Genomic DNA, 21,189 nt, shown 5'->3' on the forward strand with positions numbered 1-21,189 from the left:
ACCCGCAGTATGCCGCGCCGTGCTGCCTCCCGCCACCTCAAGATTGGCCGCCCCTTACCAGGTGCCGCCCCAAGCATGTGCTTGGTTGCCTGGTGCCTGGAGCTGGCCCTGGGCACTGTACAAACACAGAACAAAAAAACAATCCCAACCTAAAAGAGTTTACAATTGCAGTGCTAAACTCTCTGCCCAAATCTGGCAAAGCACTTAAGCATATGGTTAATTTTAAGCACAGGAGCAGTCCCCCGACTTCAAAGAGAATACTCATGTGCTCAAAGTACTTATGCACTTTGTGGTTTGGCCAGAATTCTCAGCACCATGCAAGAGCCTGTGAGCCCTATGTCAGCAAGGTCTTTTACGATACTAATACCAATGCAATGATTAAACAGACTGTTTATGAAACAGCTCCCTCTACTGTTCTTTCTGAAACCCGCTCATTCCATCAGAGGAATCAAAGCTGTTTTAACTCACAGGGACATACATACATTGTGCAGGATTGTGCATGGGGTGTCAGTTCCTTTCAGCGCAGCTACTGTTTTTCATCTCTGTCCCACAGGTGCTGATTTAGCATGGTAGATGCCACAAGGCCCAGCAGCAGCTGCGTGGAGGTATTACAACTGCTCTGTTGTTTGAACAAAACCTCCTACTCGGTTTTAGCCAGCCCTTTGCTACAGTGCAGGGCAGTGATACATAATCTGCTATACTCCTATTATTTCATCAATATTGGGAACATACTCACTCTTATCACCCTGTATTCCCTAAAGCAATTCTTTCTGTTAGTGTAGAACACTTATTTTTTCTTACTCTTGACATAAAGGCTTTTTTTTTTTTAACCATCTACTGTAAATCTCTTGGGATGCTGGGACCTTGAAGTCGGTGTTCTGATAGGTTGTTCAGCAATCCACATCACTTAGATGAAATCTCCTAACATGAACAAATAACTGTCATGCAGGTGAAGGAAGAGGAAAGGGGAGGAAAGCCAGAGGCCTCTGCAAATGTTTTTTGGCTCCTAAGAAGAGGAAAGTGCCACGCTGGTCTCCATGCAGCTTCAATGAGTCCCTTGCTCACTGCTTCCTCCAGTCCGCGGAAAAGAAAGGTGGAGGGACCTAACATACTACCATGGATGTCAACAGTGTCCTGTGCTCATTAGGACGCAGAATTTAAGTATAGAAACCCAATAAACCAAAAGAAAGAATTTAAGTTTGCAGTTTGGAATAGCGATCAGGTCATCCTCAGTGTTTTGTTTTTAAATCAACCTACTCTTATAATAACCAGTAGTATTACATTCAGTTTAAGATTTTCAAACCAGGTGCCTAATGCTACTCTTCTATACCCACAATAAGACACCTACCCAAGTCTCCTAATTTTAAGAGGTGTTGACCACACTCAATTTCTATTGACTGAAATACCTTTGCAATTCAGGCCACTTATTTATGCAACTAATTATAGACTGCTATAAGCAATGGGCCAACGAAGCCCATTAGAAATTAGAAATTTTTAGCCAAGTACAGACAACTTCATTCTAACTTCAGGCAAGATAACTCTTAAATACAACCTGTCCTAGCATCACTTGAAAGGGAAGAAAACAACACTGTCTCCAGCATTTTCCTCTTCTGCTGTTCAGATATAGAGCATCCTATGTTCAATCAGCCTGCTTAAACCTGATGCACTATAGCCCTACATTATTTCAAGGCATAATCAAGATCACAGCCCCATTCAGACAATGTGCATTTATTTCACATTAGTGCCCTGGAACATGGATCAGCATCAGGTTTCCAATGTGCTAGGAGCTGTACAAAGCTCCTATATATAAATACCTCAGATCCTGCACTGAAGAGTTTATAATCCATGCGAAGATAATGACATATAAGGGTGGAAGGAGAGGGAAAGTCATCAATATGTTTTTGGGATCATGGGGTTAAGGAAGCTCTCTTCCTCTTACAGACTTGAGGATCACCTTCTATATTCCCTCATTTTACATGAGCATCCGGAGGCCATATTCTCATACTTCTCAGATGCAACAGGACTCAGTTCATAAAAACACAAGAACAGCCATACTGAGTCAGAGCAATGGTCCATCTAACCCAGTATTCTGTCTTCTGATGGTGGCCAGTGCCAGATGCTTCAAAGGGAATGAACAGAACAGGGCAATTATCAAGTGACCCGTTCCCTGTTGTCCAGTCCAGCATCGGGCAAACAGAGGCTAATAGCCATTGATCGAGCTGTTCTCCATGAACTTATCTAATTCTTTTTTGAACCCAGTTACTTATGGTCTTCACAACATCCCATGGCAATGAGTTCCACAGGTTGACTGCGTGTTATGTGAAGAAATACTTCCTTTTGTTTGTTTTAAATCTGCTGCCTATTAATTTTATTGAGTGAGCCCCGGTTCTTAGGTTATGTGAAGAGATAAATTATACTTCCTTTTTCACCTTCTTCACACAATCTGAAGCTCATGAGTGCTAGTTCTTAATGCACAAGAGTGCTCTTTGTTGAGCACCTCCTTTTGTGCCTCTGAGCTAAATGGAAATCATATCTGGGCTTCCTGCACAAATCAATATTAGTTAACTACAACACTTCCTGAACTCTTCAGTACAGTAGTTTTACAGATATTCTTGAAAGATACCCAACAATCTTACCTGCGGCCTGATAACCGATTCTCATTGTTTTTGGGAGATCTTTCTCTCTTTTCTCTTCCAGCTTCTAAATGTTTGTGAAGAACACTTAATTTGAGGGTTTTTTCACTGGTGTCTAAATCAAAGCTTGCCATTGATTTCCTTTCTTCAGCTTTGGTTCTCTCTCTTTCTGATAAGAGTTTGGCAAGTGGATCAGCTGTGTCTTTGGACGTATGTCTTAGCTTCTCACTGACTGAAGTTGTGTATGAGTTTGATGAAATCTTTGATGAAAATTCCATATCTTCTTTCAGACCACTGGCATTATGTGATGAAAGGTAACTCATGGACTCTGTGGAAGTTCCTTTAATTTCTTGAAAATCACTAGTTGGCACCACTGAAGAATTTTTCTGATGATCTTCCTCTTTGAATTGCATTGTGCTATTTATGCCAGAGGATCGTTTTAGAAGCTTCCTTTTTACTGAATCCTAGGATAAATTGTCAATAAAGAACATACCAGATTAAATGTTCAGCCTTTTTAAACAAACACACAAGAAAGCAGAAGGCTCTATTAGTCTAACTACTGGGATATGCAGTTTATTCTGTTATTAGGGATGCGGGAGAGCCTGTTTGGATAATAATAGTAAGAACTGACTTGCATCTTCATCCAAAATTTGGACAGTATCAAGCCAGAACTATATGGTAAGTCACTTGGGGTGGGATCCACCTGGCCCATGAATAGGGCTCCTTAGTGCTACAACATAAAAATAAATAAATAAATAAATACATAAATATTATTATTAATAATAAGGATCAACTTTTTTGGTCTCTTAATTGTGCATTTTCAGGCACTCCTTCTTTTCATCCAGGATCAGAAATGAAATAGCTCATGAAACCTTGTTGTTGAAGTTTTACCCAGTTCAGATGAAATCAGGAAGTACAGGAAAGTATCCAGTCCTATTTCTAGACCCAAGTGGTTTAGACAAGTTCAGATACACAAACAAACTTTTATGTGCATCTCAGAAATTATTCAAACTGATCATGAGAGATTTTTCCTTTGCTAATGATCATGGGTCCAACTTTGCACTCTTTACTCAGGCAAAACTCCCGTTGACATAAAAAAAAACAGAATAGGGAGAAAAACCAAAAACATGAATCTTGGTGTTTTCCAGAATACTCACTGAAAGAGTACAGTACAAAACACATGAGAATGTTCGTTGAAGTATAATTGCTGGAACCCAGAACTGTTGTTGATTTAGGCTGGGGTTTCTAAAGAAATGCATTGGGATTTGAGTGCCTAACTCCCTTAGGTACCTTTGAAAATTCCAGTCTTAAAGAAATAAAAAGTAATGAGAATGGAAAATAAACAATAACTATACATAGTGTAATCAAAGATCAGAGAGTTGCATAGATTAGTTATTACACAATGTGATGATCGCTGATGGTTCTAAATCATCTAAAAGATTTTCTTAAATTACTAACTACAATCTCTTCCTTAAATTACTGCTCTACTACAAACTCCAAATATAGCGATTTAATATACAAAAACAATCTGCATGTTATATTCAGATGTCTTTACTAGCAAATATAATGTAGAAATCTATAACTCTAACCCTCTATTTAATCTCTCTAGAAGTACAGGAAAGCACCTCTTGTGAACTTGCAGTGGGTCCAGCCATCATTCCTCTGACAATGAGACCAGACCTGGACCTTTGCTTCTCTCTCATTGTGGTCTTCATCTCCTCAGAAGTTTCTGTTATTTTCAAATCATCTCTGCTATTTTTTGACTTTTTATCTCCTTCAGAGGATGAGCCACTATTGGGTACTACCACAGTCTTGGATTTCTCACTTTTATGTTGATGTCTCTTCGATGGAATGACTTTATCTAGTGGAACATCAATGTCATATCTATCAGGGAAGAAACATATTTAAAATGAAATTATACACAAATACTATCAATAAAAAATTACAATAATAACGTGGTTGAGTTACTTGTGAATTATCTAGCAATTATATATGACTATGATAGCTCATCACTTAAAATGTGTACATACAGCTCTTCAGTTTTTAATCCTGCACTTTTTCTGGAATGAATTATAAATTAAATAAATCATTATTTTAAACTTATGATATCTTAATGTGCTACATACCATCTCCTAAAGGAGAAAGTATGTATAAAATCCAAAATAGCTTTTAAACCATTAGCTGTCTTCAATGAGAATTAATTTATTATCATTTCTTATTTGTAATTAGGGCTGTCAATTAATCACAGCTAATTTACGGGATTAATTCAAAAAAATTAATCGCGATTAAAAATTAATCACAATTAATCGCAGTTTTAATCACACTGTTAAACAGTAGAATACCAATTGAAATGTATTAAATATTTGTGGATGTTTTTCTACATTTTTAAATATATTGATTTCAATTACAACACAGAATACAAAGTGTACAGTGCTCACTTTGTATTATTATTTTTGATTACAAATATTTTCACTTTAAAAATGATAAACAAAAGAAATAGTATTTTTCAATTCATCTCATATAAGTACTGTAGTGCGATCTCTTTATCGTGAAAGTGCAACTTATAAATGTAGATTTTTTTTGTTACATAACTGCACTCAAAAACAAAACAATGTAAAACTTTAGAGCCTACAAGTCCACTCAGTCCTACTTCTTGTTCAGACAATCGCTAAGACAAACATGTTTATTTAGATTTACAGGCGATAATGCTGCCCACTTCTTATTTACAGTGTCACCTGAAAGTGAGAACAGGCATTCACATGGCACTTTTGTAGCCGGCATTGCAAGGTATTCACGTGCCAGATATGCTAAACATTCATATGCCCCTTCTTGCTTCAACCACCATTCCAGAGGACATGCTTCCATGCTGATGATGCTTGTTAAAAAAATAATGCATTAATTACTTTATTAATGACTGAACACCTTGTGGGAGAATTGTGTGTCTCCTGCTGTTTTCCCACATTCTGCCATATATTTCATGTTACAGCAGTCTTGGATGATGACCCAGCACATGTTTTTCATTTTAAGAATGCTTTCACTGCAGATTTGACAAAACGCAAAGAAGGTACCAATGGGAGATTTCTAAAGATAGCTACAGCACTCAAACCAAGGTTTAAGAATCTGAAGTGCCATCCAAAATCTGAGGGGGACAAGGCGTGAAGCATGCTGTCCAAAGTCTTAAAAGAGCAACACTCTGATGCAGAAACTACAGCACCCGAACCACCAAAAAGGAAAATCAGCCTTCTGAAATTGGTATTTAACTCAGCTGATGAAAATGAGCATGCGTCGGTCCGCACTGCTTTGGATCGTTATCAAGCAGAACCCATCATCAGGATGGATGCATCTCCTCTGGAATGGTGGTTGAAGCATTAAGGGATATATGAATCTTTAGTGCCGATTACAACAGTGCCATATGAATGCCTGTTATCACTTTCAGTTGACATTGTAAACAAGAAGAGGGCAGCATTATCTCCTGCAAATGTAAACAAACTTATTTGACTGACTGGCTGAACAAGAAGTAGGACTAAGTGGACTTGTAGGCTCTAAAGTTTTACATTGTTTTGTTTTTGAATGCAGGTTTTTTTTGTACATAATTCTACGTTCGTAAGTTTAACTTTCATGATAAAGAGATGGGACTACAGTGCAATTGAAAAATACTATTTCTTTTGTTTTTTACAGTGCAAATATTTGTAATAAAATAAATATAAAGTGAGCACTGTACACTTTGTATTCTGTGTTGTAATTGAAATCAATATATTTGAAGATGTAGAAAAACATCCAAAAATATTTAAATAAATTGTATTCTATTATTGTTTAACAGTGTGATTAATCATGTGATTAATCGTGATTAATTTTTTTAATTGCTTGACAGCCCTATTTGTAATATCATCACGTCTAGGAGTCTCTCGTCATGGACCAAGACCCCAATGTGCTATACGCTGTATAAACACCCAAGAAAAACAGTCCCTGCCCCAAAGAGCTTGCAATCTAAGTATAAAACAAGACGGATACAGCCAGATGGGGGAATACCAGGAAACAATGAGGCAAAATTGGTCAGCATGGTAGGCACGGTTCGCAGCAAACCAGCAGCCTAATCATTGCCATTCCTTCGAAGCTTGCCAAGAGTCTCTCATTTGGAATGAGACTCACTGATTTTGGATTTATGATTTACGTTTTGTAATGTGTTTCTGTGAGGCTTAGATTTTTGTGTCTTGCAATGTTACATTGCCAAAAGTTCTCTGACTCCTTATTTAAATATAGGATGTGCAAGAATACCATATGGCTCCCATCCTGCAATGACTTATGCAGGTGCTTATCTTTATGTATGAGTAGCCACATGGAAGTCAATGGGGATTGCACTCAAATTGTAGAGTCACCCACGTACATAAATCTTTGCAGGATTAGGTCCTAGTCTAGTATCTGGTTGATGGGTGAAATTCGGGCAAAACTCCTTTTGACTTCACTGGGGCCAGGATTTCACCCTCTGACTTTAGCCAGTTCCAGATGACTCACAGGAAGGTATAAAACCCCATAAAGCATCTATAGCAGGGGTTCTCAAACTTCATTGCACTGCGACCCCCTTCTGACAACAAAAATTACTACATGACCCCAGGAGGAGGAACCGAAGCCTGAGGCTGCCTGAGCCCCATCGCTCCAGGTCGGGAGCCAAAGCCCCAGTGCTTCAGCCCTAGGCAGGGGGCCTGTGACCTGAGTCCGGCCACCCTGGGCCAAAGCTGAAGCCTGAGTCCTACCACCCAGGGTTTGAAGCCCTTGGGCTGCAGCTTTAACCCCAGACCCCAGCAAGACTAACGGCAGCCCTGGCAACCCCATTCAAACAGGGTAGCGACCCACTTTGGGGTCCTGACCCACAGTTTGAGAACCTCTGATCTATTGTATTAGTATATATAGTATCTATAGTACACCTCTACCTCGATATAACGCGACCCGATATAACACGAATTTGGATATAATGCGGTAAAGCAGTGCTCTGGGGGGGCAGGGCTGCGCACTCCAGCGGATCAAAGCAAGTTCGATATAACACGGTTTCACCTATAACGCAGTAAGATTTTTTGGCTCCCAAGGACAGCGTTATATCGAGGTAGAGGTGTATATCAGAGGGGTAGCCGTGTTAGTCTGGATCTGTAAAAAGCAACAAAGAGTCCTGTGGCACCTTATAGACTAACAGATGTATTGGAGCATAAGCTTTCGTGGGTGACGAAGTGGGTATTCATCCACGAAAGCTTATGCTCCAATACATCTGTTAGACTATAAGGTGCCACAGGACTCTGTTGCTTTTTATCTATAGTATAGTATATAGTAACTGGTATATCATGGGGGGAATTGTACTTCCTGACTATAGGTGGTGAGCAATTTATGCCCTGATGCATGAGCCCCATCCCTCCAGGTCGGGGGCCAAATATACCAATATAATTTGTATCCCAGCTAATGTAACTGCAGAGGCTAAAACATTAAGTGATTAACATGTTCATTTCAATTTCTAACCTTTTAACCTTTTTTTCTAATTAAATATTTTCATCATTATGATCCTTCACCAGCAAGTTCCATGAAGTTAAAAAATATTGTGTTATAAAATATTCCTTTTAATTAAATAGTTAAACAGCTACTTTTTAGAAGCAACCAAAATATTGTACAAGAGGGAAGGGCACGGTATACAGAAAGGATACACGGAAGTTCTAGAGGTGCCGGGGACCATGACTCAGGGCCATGCAATTCTTGGCTGGCAAAGGGCACAGTGGGCCAGATTTAAAAGGTATTTAGGCACCTAATAATGCAGATAAGTACCTAGTGGGATTATCAAACGTGCCAAGGCACCTAAGCCCCATGGGCACCTACATGCTTTTGAAAATCCCATTAGGCATCTATCTGCAACTTTAGGTGCCTAACTACCTCTAAAAATCTGGCCCAGTGTGTAAATACTGGGGCTGTTTGTAGAGTTTGTCAAAGCCTCTCTAAAGGACGTGAAGAGGTAAACTTATTTATAAGAGATGGTTATTAGATCATGGCTCAAAGAATCAGCTCTTGGCACAGAAAATCTAATTCTCATTCTGTGCTGTTTCACTTTTTTTTTTTTTTTAATTATCAGGAAGGCTGAAATGTGGACTCATCTCAGGCACTGGCTTTTTACACTCTAATTGCCCATTTCTTCTCTGGCTGCTGGGGGCTGACTTGGTTACGGGGGTCACTGGAGGTAGCATACTCCAGCCACACTCCTTCCCGCCCTGACATTCTGGAAGGACTTAGCATTGCCAGATGGGCAGTTCCGCATGCTATCCCTTATTACGGCAGCTTTGCAGCCCCTTTGTGTTGCCAGAGCATGGGCCAAAACGTGTCCCACTGTCCCCACTGATAGAGATCTGCAGCCCCCGGGTATTAAAGGTGGGAAGGAGAAATCCCCACCTTTCCTCACATCCCTTCCAAGGCCACTCGAAGTTAGGAATGAGATCAATATACAAATGGGCAGAATCTCAGTGGGTGTAAATCGGCACAGCTCCATTCCAGTCAACAGAGCCACACTGATGTATACCAGCTGAGAACAAACCCACAACGTATGCCTCCATTGCACATCCACTCAGTTTACTTTCTTCCATCCCCACATCCATCCATGCTCAGCATCGCCAACCCCAAGCGTGCAAGAATCATGAGTCAGGCGATCCAAAAAACCCACAAGCCTGGCAGGAAAAAAATCATCATTATTTTTTTAAGTGAATACATTTTGTGTTATTTTATCTTTGCTTTCTAGTTTCTGAGCTTTCAGAATACACTGGGGTCATGTCATCAAGCTTATCTCTGCACCCACAGTGGCTAGAAGTGTACTCTTTCTTTAAAGAAAATTAAGCGTCTCAGGTAATCACTTGACTCCTGGAGCTGGGGCTTTAAAAAAAGCACCACTTACTGTGAGAGTTGGCAACTCACCTTTCTCAAGCTACCTTTGGAGCAACAGAGAAGGGAGGTGAGACCAGGCATGTCAGTGGGGTCACCCCTCCCCTGGCTGCACCCTGAAACCCCAACATATGCCACTGGGGAGGGGAGAGATGAACGTGTGTGTGTCTCTTTAAAAACAGCTGGGCACTCCTCCCTGCCCCCCCCCCCCCCCGCCGGCCTCCGCCAGGGAACCACTGCGCAAGCCCGGAGACTAGAGCGGTCTGGCTTTGGAGAGTGAGGATCATAGAGTCCCAGCGAGACACAAGAAAGAGAGTAAACCTTCACAATCGGGGCCGCCCTGCGTCGGGAGCGGAGAGCTCGCTGGTCAATCATTCCCACCTCCTGCGCACGGGGGTGCGGGCGGGAAAGAACGGCCGCACGCTTCATTGCGCATGCGCGACGGAGGGGTATAAGTAGAGCGGAGGGCGCGAATGGGACAGGGGCCGGTCGCTGTGGCGCAGGAGCTGTGCGGGGGATGGGCTGGGTCACTGTGGCCTGACTCTTACATGCTCACCCCCCCCGCCCTTCCCAGGGGCAGATACTAGGGACCGGGGCTGCCCGGGAGGGGCCGCTTGTTAAAGCAGAAGCGCCCTCCGGGCTCGGGCTCCCTGCGGGCCCTGGCAACCCCCTCAGGGGGCAGCTTCCCCGGCGGGGGTACGGGGCGAGACCGCTTAGCCTTGTTTCAAACCGTCTCACGGGAGGAGGGGGGGAGAGATTTGGTGGAAGATTATAAAAGCGTTTGGTTTCCAAGTCTCTCTCACACACACACACACTGCTGCGCACCTGCCCTGTCTGTAGGGCTCGTCCTTCACTGGGGTTAGGCTTCATCACTGCCCCAAGGACAGCTGGGTGGGTGGGTTGTGGGTTTTTTTTAAACACACTTAAAAATCCAGGTTGTTCAGCCTGCCTGCTCATTGACCCCGCTAAAGGGACAAAGAGCAGCTACGGATTGCTTGAAAACCATTGTAGGGCGGGATCAGGCATGTTTTAAATTGGCGGAGGCTCTGGGACTTCAATTGATCTAGCCCAGGGGTAGGCAACCTAGGGCACACATGCAAAAGGCAGCACGTGAGCTGATTTTTAGTGGCACTCACGCTGCCCGGTTCCTGGCCACTGGTCGGGGGGGGGGGGCTCTGCATTTTAATTTAATTTAAAATGAAGCTTCTTAAACATTTTAAAAACCTTATTTACTTTACAGACAACAATAGTTTAGTTATATATTATAGACTTATAGAAAGAGACCTTCTAAAAATGTTAAAAATTATTTCTGGCGTGCGAAATTAGAGTGAATAAATGAAGACTCGGCACACTGCTTCTGAAAAGTTGCCGACCCCTGATCTAGCCAATAGAAGAACCTGCTTCTAAAAGTATTCAGTTGAAGCATAGTATCTAGCATAAACTAAACATAAACATCTTAACAACAAGGGGACATTAATATTCAAAAGTAAGTCATAGAAAGGATTTGTACAAGTTCCACCCTGCAGGATATACACTTGGGTAGAAAGGGGTTCAAAATACTTGAGGTTAAGTTCGTAGGGATGAAATGAATACAATCATGCCTTTTTTATGATTCTGATCCTATGTATTCTATTTCTAGTTACATATAAGAGAATTTGTTGCCTAGATATTTATCACTACTTAAAGCAGTGATGGGCAACCTGTGGCCCATCAGGGTAATCTCATTGTGGCTGGCAGCTGCGGGGGGGACATGCCTGCAGACGGTCAACATCAGCAAAATGTCTTGTGGCCCGCAATCAGATTACCTTGATGGGCTGGCCGCAGGTTGCTCACCACTGACTTAAAGGCATGCATTCATATCTGAACTTTCTCAAACATCTGGTATAATAGCTCAGGGCCCCTTGTACAGCAGAATGAAGATGTAGGATAGATTGTCAAACACCAAATATGATAGCAGAGGGCACCCTAAAACAAATCTCAAGGAGCATATAATTAAAAGGATCATCTCAATTTAGAATATATTTACCTACATTCATCATAGTACCCTTTTAATAGTGTGCCAAGCTAAAGGCAACTAGGAAAAGATGACAAAACTGAATATAAAAACTGAAACCTCTTCATACTTGCAATTCTGAATGTAGGGATTAGACTGCATACACACGTAAAGTAAAATGGGACTATACCTGTAAACCTCAGTTTTACTTGCATCAGACACTGTTGTTCTGCCATGCATGTCTTCATCTGAGTAGTCATTAACTGATGATGTCTCTATACACCTAGACTGGGAGCTCTTAGCTTGTAGAACTGAAGCTGCAGGACTTGTGATGCATCTGGTGGTCCCAAAATGTTCAAGAAAATAGTTGGTGATAACTTCAAGAATTGTTTTCAGTGGATTCTCCTTTGCCTAGAGAGGGGGAGGAGGGAATACATTGCTTTACAACTATTGAAAGGCTCCAGTTAACTTTAGTTAAAACAGAAGATTGAGAAACATTTTAGTTTTACCTTGCAGCAGTTTAAACTGACTCATGTTTTTTTAAGATGCACTGAGGGGTTTTGCAGATATAAAGTCATGTTAGTTCATAAATGGTATGATTCAGGAAAATATTAAGGAATGTGGAGTACTCAGAGATCCAGTTTATTTTACACCTTAAAGATTCTTAAGAGTCAGAAGCTTAAAACAGAATAGGCAGACAGTGAAACAAAACATTCTTTCCCCAGTCCTTTTGTCTTGGCTTCATATTTAAAAATATTTCTTAATACAATATCCAAATAAGTGACTAAAGTGGTATGTTTATTCCAGTGAGAAACTACTTCTTGAGAAACTGACCATAATGGATTGAACGAACTAGAATATTATACATGCAATAATAACTCAAACTTCTGATTTCTGTTCTGTTTTTCTTGCAAAAAAATCTTAAGTTCTGCAGCTAGCATTAGCTATCCAATTAGATATAAGTTAATACAATCATGCATGTTGAACTATATTTCTCAAATGTTGGTTTAAAAAAAAGTCAGAAATATTGGGTGTCAACCACTTCTGTGTAAATGTAACAAGGAAAAGGTATTGAACAAAACATAAGTCCTTCAAAACCAGTAAAAAACCACACTGTTTAACCGTACAAAGCTGAGCATTAAAAGCAAAAACAAACCTAAAGTAACTATGGTTATATCAGGGTAATTGCTACTTATTTTACATAGTATATATCAGGAGTCAGCAACCTTTCAGAAGCGGTGTGCTGAGTCTTCATTTATTCACTCTAATTTAAGGTTTCACGTGTCGGTAATACATTTTAACATTTTTAGAAGGTCTCTTTCTATAAGTCTATAATATATAACTAAACTATTGTTGTATGTAAAGTAAATAAGGTTTTTAAAATGTTTAAGAAGCTTCATTTAAAATTAAATTCAAATGCAGAGCCCCCCCGGACCGGTGGCCAGGCCCCAGGAATGAAAATCAGCTCACGTGCCGCCTTTGGCACGAATGCCATAGGTTGCCTAGCCCTGGTATATATTGTTCAAAAGTATCCTAAACCAGTTTACATGGGTACCATTTACTGTTTCCAGCAACATCTGTAGTTGAGCAAGGCTACCACATACAGAACCACAATATTTTGGGACAAGTGAAGTAGCTGAACATGATATACCTGTAAAAATGGAGGAGAAACTTGGGTAGGTAAAATTACTTGAACTGAAATGTAGGTAGGGCCGCAGTGCTAGCACACCTACTCTTACCCTCCCCTGCCAAAAAAAATGTCTGGTCTACAATGCTCATAAGTGGTAAGGGCTTAATTTTACAAAATGTTTTGAAAGCATGATCTGATAACAGTGCCTGTAATACCAGGCAATGTCACATTCTTGTTCAATTCTGACTCAAGATGATGCTCACTATCCATTCTATCTGTAGGTTAGATTCTGGTGTACAAAGAACTTCATCTGGAAAATGGATACGCTAAAAGTGAATAATCTCTGATGGACAATTAACTGCTCCCTACTCTTTAAATAACATTTATGTAGACTGAAGTTATAATAAGAGTGTTCCATCTCCAGCCCTTAAACTTGTGCTATGCAACTTACACAACCTTGTTACCTCAGCCCCTCCTTAAAGTCAAAATGTAGATCAGGTCTATTCTTTACAACCAGTAATGGGAAATGACACATGTAGTAAGTCCAGCTAACAGCTCTTTGCACTTTAAAGTAACCCCATAATGATGATTCTTGTCTGACCAGGTATTTAAGATTGCTTTTAACATGTAATATACAACTCTTGGTGATGCTGACTTCTGGCCACTTAAGTACAAAACTGAAAATTCCCTTACCTTGTTTTGTTTGTACAAAGATTGTAGATGCAAAACATTTCGCAGTTCATTTCTATTGTTGATGCTAAGTGCAGTACGTGGAAATTCTCTGTCCATAATGGCACTTGTCTTTTTTAAACCCTCAAGGGAAGAAATGTCAATTTTAGAAATACTGCAGGAAACATAGTACAACTTTAAAATTTACAACATCTTTATTCAGTAGGTCATACCTAATTTGAAGCTTGCTATAAATGTTACAGTACATACACCACTAGTGATTAAACTTCCTATTATTATCTTGGATAATTTAACTATTGCTGTATTATCTAAACTTCTTTTATAATTAATCAAGGGAAGCCTGCAAACACAATGGTTACATTATACATGCTTAAAGCATGGCTACAGTGCTTTTACATCAGGAATAAAATCTATATGCTCACAATATATAAAAAAAATCAATAAAGCTTGGTTATGAAATATGTATACCAGTGGCTTGACCTTTTCATAGGTGCTGAACTTCAGAATCTCATTAATATCTGATGGGGCTGCCAATAGTATTAGTGAAAACTGGGCCTGTTTTGAATATAAATTCCCAGAATATTTAGGCAGCAGATAAAAATCTTTAAGAGGATGCTGAGAATTCATAAAATGTATCTGAAACAGTAGCTTATGTTTTTATAGTCTAAATACTGATCAGGTCTCATTATATGTGTAGAAAACAAGCTGTATTGTATGTTCAAAGGTCAATCAGGCATGCATGACATCTGATAATGGCTGTCTAGAAGTCCTCATATTCCTCCTGTGTTGCACAAGCTGTTGAGTATTTTCAGGAAATATTTGACCATTAATAAATAATAACTTGAATATGCTTTGTAATGTATTATCTTTTGTCAAACATAAAATGTTGGAATTGATCTGAAGAGACCTTAACAGTGTATTTCAAAACATGGCTAACTACTTTAAAGCAGGCTAAAAACCAATCCAAAACTTCAAAATGTACACTTCTACAGAACTCTTGTGTTTTTTCTCCAGTTAAGAGAAGCAAAGCACCACTTTTAGTTATATGAAGTCTTTTTCTAAACTTAGTGAACTTAGAAATCAGGTTGAGTTGAAAGGTTACACAAAAAATGATTAACAGCAGTCCCAGGACAAGATTCAAATATTAGATCTACACCTGAATATCTTATAAAATCTCTACTTTAGAAAGACTCCATACAAAATTGCACTGAAATGCTAACTTTGGAGAAGAATCCCAATTTTAGTGTAAACAATGGGAAGGTTGAAGCTAAAATCCAGCAAAACAAATTACATTGCTCTCTTGAGACATAAGATTCCTACTTGATAGTTATGCTGAGAGACTGCTTTAAGGAGTTAAGGTGGCTGGCTTCAGTCCCAAAGGTGTGTGGCGAAACTGCTAGTGAATGATTCTCTGCTGCAGACACCATGCTTCTGAGCTATGAAGTAGCTCCATAGAAAGTCACATAAACACACAAAAAGCACTACGGCAGAAATAAAATAAAGGCAGCCTCTTTTCAATTGTAATGTGTCCCTTGCTTAATGGAAGAATAAATTCCGGGAGATGAATCTGGCACAGGTTCTAGGACCTTGGGCAAATACAAGGCTTGCTTCATTCTGCCACCATCCCGCTGCTCAGTTTAAACTGATAATTTTAATAGTGGCTCGCTAAGTGTTCTATGTACACGTCTAATCTAAAAAGCAATGCAGTATTTTTACCTGAACATCTTGGTAAAATGTCATCCTGGCAGATAACTTCCATTGTGCTTTGAAACAAAGAGTTGATCGTATAAGGCAAATAGAGAATTAAAACTTGTTTTAAACTAATTCCCATGGATGGGAACAGCATCTGGATCCTGGGAATCCTAACTATTTCAACCCATATACCAAAATTATAGCTGTAATAGGCATCAGTGCAGATGGAGAATATTATGAGGTGAAGAGTGGATAGTACAGAGATATATGAAGGTGATGCTTTCTATAATCCCTACCAACTAGGCCCTTAACTCAGAAAAGTCTGAGAGGAGATATGATAACAGTTTTCAAGTACATAAAAGGTTGTTACAAGGAGGAGGGAGAAAAAAAATGTTCTTAACCACTGAGGATAGGACAAGAAGCAATGGGCTTAAATTGCTGCAACGGAGGTTTAGGTTGGACATTAGGAAAAACTTCCTAACTGTCAGAGTGGTTAAGCACTGGAATAAATTGCCTAGGGAGATTGTGGAATCTCCATCATTGGAAATTTTTAAAAGCAGGTTAGACAAACACCTGTCAGGGATGGTCTAGATAATAGTCCTGCCATGAGTGCAGGGGACTGGACTAGATGACCTCTCGAGGTCCCTTCCAGTCCTATCAGTCTATGATTCTGAAAATAGGATTTTTGATTTCTGATCCTAGGTTTGGTATGAGCACCAAGAACATTATTTAGAGTGCTCCATAATGCCTTACATGGAGTAGCGGGCTTCCAGAAAAACTAGTTTTTCAATAAATCCTTATTAGGATTTCAGTTTTCCCTTTAATATCTCAAACTTTCCAGAGGGAGCTGCATGAATGTTTGAAAAGTAAATAAATTTAGAATGGGATTTTTTTTACATTCATAAAATCAGTTCTCTATTCCTAATTCATGATTGTGCTGTTTCTCTGTATTCCCCTGCTCCTTACATGCATTCTGACTGCTTGATCTCTATTAGGTTTGGGACACCTAATATTTGGACAGCATCAAAATGGACACTTCCCAGTAGCCCCCAGAAATATTCCATAACCTTTTTTAAGTGTTGATGGGGGCATTTTCAACAAAACAGATTTTTATATGCACAGTCATGTTTCTTTAGCTAGATAAAACCCAACTTCCGTATTCAGAAGTGTTACTATTAAAGAAATGCCTTATGGGAAATGTAGTCTACTGTTTTTATTCTAGTAGCTTGTTACAGTTTAGATACAACCACCCAAAAACTGGAAAAATTCTATCCTCTCCCCTAACATCCCTTAATCTCTTTCAGATGACTGGGGGGCTGTTCATGTGTTGTTTTTCTAGGGTCTCTCACATGCATTGACTGGAGCAAAATGAGACAAAATTACCTTTCTGCTGAGAAATTCTCTAACCAAAGATGCAGCCACTTCTTCCACAAAAGAGTTATCCATTTTATTCCAAAACATACAGGGGTGTTCTTTACTTGATCAAAATTGGTCATTAAAATTTGCTGACTTCCTAGCTCTTCCGTACAGCCATTAACCACTGCATTCCTGAAGCAGACAGCTCAAATTGCAGCCTGCAGTACCCTCCTCTGTTGCGTTGTCATGGATTTGTTGCCATGGAGACTGTGTGTCATCAGAGATGGCCAGAGAACTCCTCCCCTCTGTGAGAAAGTAGATTTTTCATGCAGCTGAAAAGAGCTCTTGTGTTAACACTCAGTATGCAACCAGTGTGCATAATACTTCTATTAAAGTTCAATATATTGTAAACATGAGATTCCAAGAAAACCATTCTCAACGTTGGATCATAATACTCAAATCTTAATTTACCCAAGATTTTCTAAATTATTTACTAACATATTTAATGAAAATTTGCCTTTTCATTTTAGTGAGCACTTTTCTAGGTCCACATTTAAATGTCAACATTGGCATTAGAGTTTAGAGGTAAGCTTACTACATATGCCAACATGAAGCTATTAAAGTTCTTGGAGGCATCCGAAAGGAACAATTCCATAGATACCAAGGCCAGGAGGCATGACTGTGTTCATGTAGTCTGACCTTTTATATAAAATAGGCCATAGAACTTCCCCAAAATAATTCTTAGAGTATATATTTTAGGGGGAAAAAATCAATCTTGATTTAATAATTGTCAGTGATGGGTAATCCCCCATGGTCCTTGGTCAATTGTTCCAGTGGTTAATTACCATTACTGGCGAAAATCTATGCCTTATTTGCAGGCTGAATGTATCTAGCTTCATTTCCAGCCATTGGAATAACTGTGCTTGACTGAAGAGCCCATAAACAAATATTTGTTCCCCATGTAGATACTAAGACTGTAATCAAATTACCCCTTTAGCTTCTCTTTTTAAACTAAATAGATGGATATCTGAGTCTCTTATATGGCATATTTTCTAATCCTTTGATCATCCTCACGCCTCTTCTCTGAACCCTCTCCAATTTCTCAACATCCTTCTTGAATTATGGGCACCAGAACTACTCACGGTAGTGTGGCTGCAGTCCCACCAGTGCGAAATACAGAGTAGAGAGATTGTTTGCAATCATATTGTAGCGGCAAATGATTCACTTTTCAAACACCAGAAACTAGTAAGGTAACACGGAAGCTGAATTTTTCTACCTTGGCAGCTTCTGTAGAGGTAGGAGCGTTCAGAAGTGGAAATACCCTTGTAAGATCTTAGTAAAACACGAACACTGTATGTAGGCTGTTATACATTTTCTATTACAAATTCTGAGGTGAATTGAAGGGAGTCAAATACAACAATTTTTCGTAGTTCATTGTAGAGAAAATGCATAATAAAACATGCATTAAGATGGATTTCAGAGTATCACAATGAACTCAAGGTTGGCATGCCACATTTTGCTGTTTTATGCAAGCCAAAAATTAACTTCCATTTCACTTTTCTATTGATGTGCCTTCACTTGGTGTGCTGCACACTATAATTGACTATGTACAGAGGGCCCCTTCCCTAAACAAATGGATACTCTAGATCAGTGGGTCTCAACCAGAGGTACGCAGAGGTCTTCCAAGGGGTACATCAACTCTTCTAGATATTTGCCTAGTTTTACAACAAGCTACATAAAAAAACACTAGTGAAGTTGGTACAAACTAAAATTTCATACAGACAACGACTATATACTGCTCTAACTACAATAGCTACATACACTAATAACTATGTTTAAAACAACAACAAAGAATTAGAATCCAAAAACCACAGGGAAGACTTGCCGAAGCAAGAGGGGTCCTAAGAACATAAGAATGGCCATACTGGGTCAGACCAAAGGTCCATCTAGCCCAGTTATTCTGTCTTCCGACAGTGTCCAACACCAGGTGCCCCAGAGGGAATGAACAGAACAGGTAATCATTAAGTGTCGCCCATTCCCAGCTTCTGGCAAACAGGCTAGGGACACCTCCCTGTCAATCCTGGCTAATAGCCATTGGTGGACCTATCCTCCATGTACTTATCTAGTTCTGTTTTGAACCCTGTTATAATCTTGGCCTTCACATCATTCTCTAGCCAGGAGTTCCACAAGTTGACTCTGCGTTGTGTGAAAAAAAATACTGTACTTCCTTTTGTTTGTTTTCAAGCTGATGCCTATTAATTTCATTTGGTGACCCCTAGATCTTGTGTTATGAGAAGGAGTAAATAGCACTTCCTTATTTACTTTCCCCACACCAGTCATGATTTTATAGACTTCTATCATATCCCCCCTTAGTCGTCTCTTTTCCAAGCTGAAAAGTACCAGTCTTATTAATCGCTCCACATATGGTAGCCATTCCATTTTTGTAGCCCTTTTCTGAACCTTTTCCAATTTCAACCTTTTCCAGCAACCGTCACGGGCAGTAAGAAGAAACGGAGAGGTGCGTGGCCGGCGGTATCCCTTATACTGGTGCATGAGTGTGCGGCTCTAGAGGGCGCTATTGCCAGCCCAGCAGATACCACTGAGGGAAAAATCTCCGGCAAAGGTGCATGTGGCACGCACACACCTAACGTGGAGTGGATGAGTAAGCACTCAAAGAAAAATCATCCTTACCCTGTTCTGGTGTATCTTTCTTACTATCTTATGGACCAATGGAAAAGCATGTATCAAAACTCTTCCCCAGTGCAGAAAGAAAGGGTCTGATAGAGATACTGACACTGCCCACTCTGGAACAGAAGAGGCAACACTTCTTGTTGGACCTTATTGTGAGCAGATCCACAACTGGTGGACCCCAGCTGCAGAAGTTGGTCTGAACCAGCTTGTCCTTTAGGGAGCATTTATGCATCTGAGTGCTATTTCTGCTGAGGTGATCTGCAAGTACATTGTTTGTTTTCCCCTGCCAAATCAAGTATAGGGTCACAGGCTAAACATCATGACACACAGCAGTCCCAGAGATTAGTGCTTCTGCATACTGGAGAGCATAGTGAGCCACCCGCCTGCTTACTGATGTAATTGTCTATCACTACCTGACTCCATACTGCCTTTGAAGTAGGTCCTATAACATGGGCATTTGCAAAGCTGATATGTTGGGGAGGAGGAGCCTGCAGAAACCAAAGGAGAAGATGGGAGTAGATCTTGTCCTCCAGGAGTCTGTCTAGTAGCCATTGCAATATACCTACCTCATAGAACTGGAAGGGACCTTGAAAAGTCATCAAGTCCAGTCCCCTGCCTTCACTAGGAGGACCAAGTACTGTCCCTGATCATTTTGTGGGTATTTTTTGTTTTTTTGTGTGCCCCAGATCCCTAAATGGCCTCCTCAAGGATTGAACTCACAACCCTGGGTTTAGCAGGCCAATGCTGAAACCACTGAGCTATCCTTCTCCCTTGTCCCCCATCCCCCATCTTCCCCATCTCCTGATTGAGAGAGTGGTAGACTTCTCCTTTGTTAGCTTTCTTGATGTTTCTTTCCTGGAGCTCAGTGGAAGAAAAGGCTCTATTTCTATTACTATAATCAGGAGGTTGTAGCTCTTTTTGCTTCTCTAAGTGGACCTGATGCAGAGCTGAAACACAAATAGCTTGGGGCTGTTTAAAAAAGTGGGTCAATGGCTAGCCCTCACAGGATTTAGAAGCGGCCCTGTATTCTGCATAGGATTGAGTGGGGTAGATCCATCGGGCATGATGTCTTGTTACGATTTTTAGCTGCCAACTTCTCGGAGGCAGAACATCATTATCTCCAGCTTTTCTACCCCCCACACTGGATCAGTGTTTCTCTGGCTGCCTTCCTCCAGAGAGATGCAATGTGGTGTTGGGGTCTGAGCCAGAGGGGCTGCCACTAGTTGTTATGAGAGGCTGAGGCAATAGTTCTCAACCTATTTACTATTGTGGGCCACATATGCAGCTTGCCGTGTTATATGGGCCGCTGTTGGATCATATCAGGGAAAGAACGGTTACTTACCTTCTGTAACTGTTCTTCGAGATGTGTTGTTCATGTCCATTACACATTAGGTGTACGCGCGCCGCGTGCACGGACGTCGGAAACTTTTTCCCTTAGCGGCTCCCGTCGGGCCGGCAGGGCCCCCTCCTTCCCGCCAGAGCGGCGCCCCGCTCCAGGGTATATATATCCCTGCCGACCCGACCCCTCCGGTTCCTTCTTGCCGGAGACTCCGACAGAGGGGAAGGAGGGTGGGAAGTGTAATGGACGTGAACAACACATCTCG

General features: G+C 40.6%; 1 protein-coding gene across 1 annotated transcript in view; it reads right to left on the bottom strand.

The window, feature by feature from the left end:
* Positions 1 to 17,132, bottom strand: part of MINDY4 (MINDY lysine 48 deubiquitinase 4) — a 92,668-nt gene extending 75,536 nt beyond the window's left edge. Inside the window, exons 1-5 of the mRNA XM_034759881.1 lie at positions 16,922 to 17,132; positions 13,850 to 13,969; positions 11,717 to 11,937; positions 4,259 to 4,517; positions 2,637 to 3,097 (exon numbers count right to left, since the gene is read on the bottom strand). Of these exons, the coding sequence (XP_034615772.1) occupies positions 2,637 to 3,097; positions 4,259 to 4,517; positions 11,717 to 11,937; positions 13,850 to 13,969; positions 16,922 to 16,999 (1,139 nt within the window). The 5' untranslated portion in view covers positions 17,000 to 17,132. The remainder of the gene's footprint in view (positions 1 to 2,636; positions 3,098 to 4,258; positions 4,518 to 11,716; positions 11,938 to 13,849; positions 13,970 to 16,921) is intronic.
* Positions 17,133 to 21,189: the final 4,057 nt, after the last annotated feature.

This window comes from Trachemys scripta, chromosome 2 (genome assembly GCF_013100865.1).
Source record: "Trachemys scripta elegans isolate TJP31775 chromosome 2, CAS_Tse_1.0, whole genome shotgun sequence".
Classification (NCBI taxonomy): domain Eukaryota; kingdom Metazoa; phylum Chordata; order Testudines; family Emydidae; genus Trachemys; species Trachemys scripta.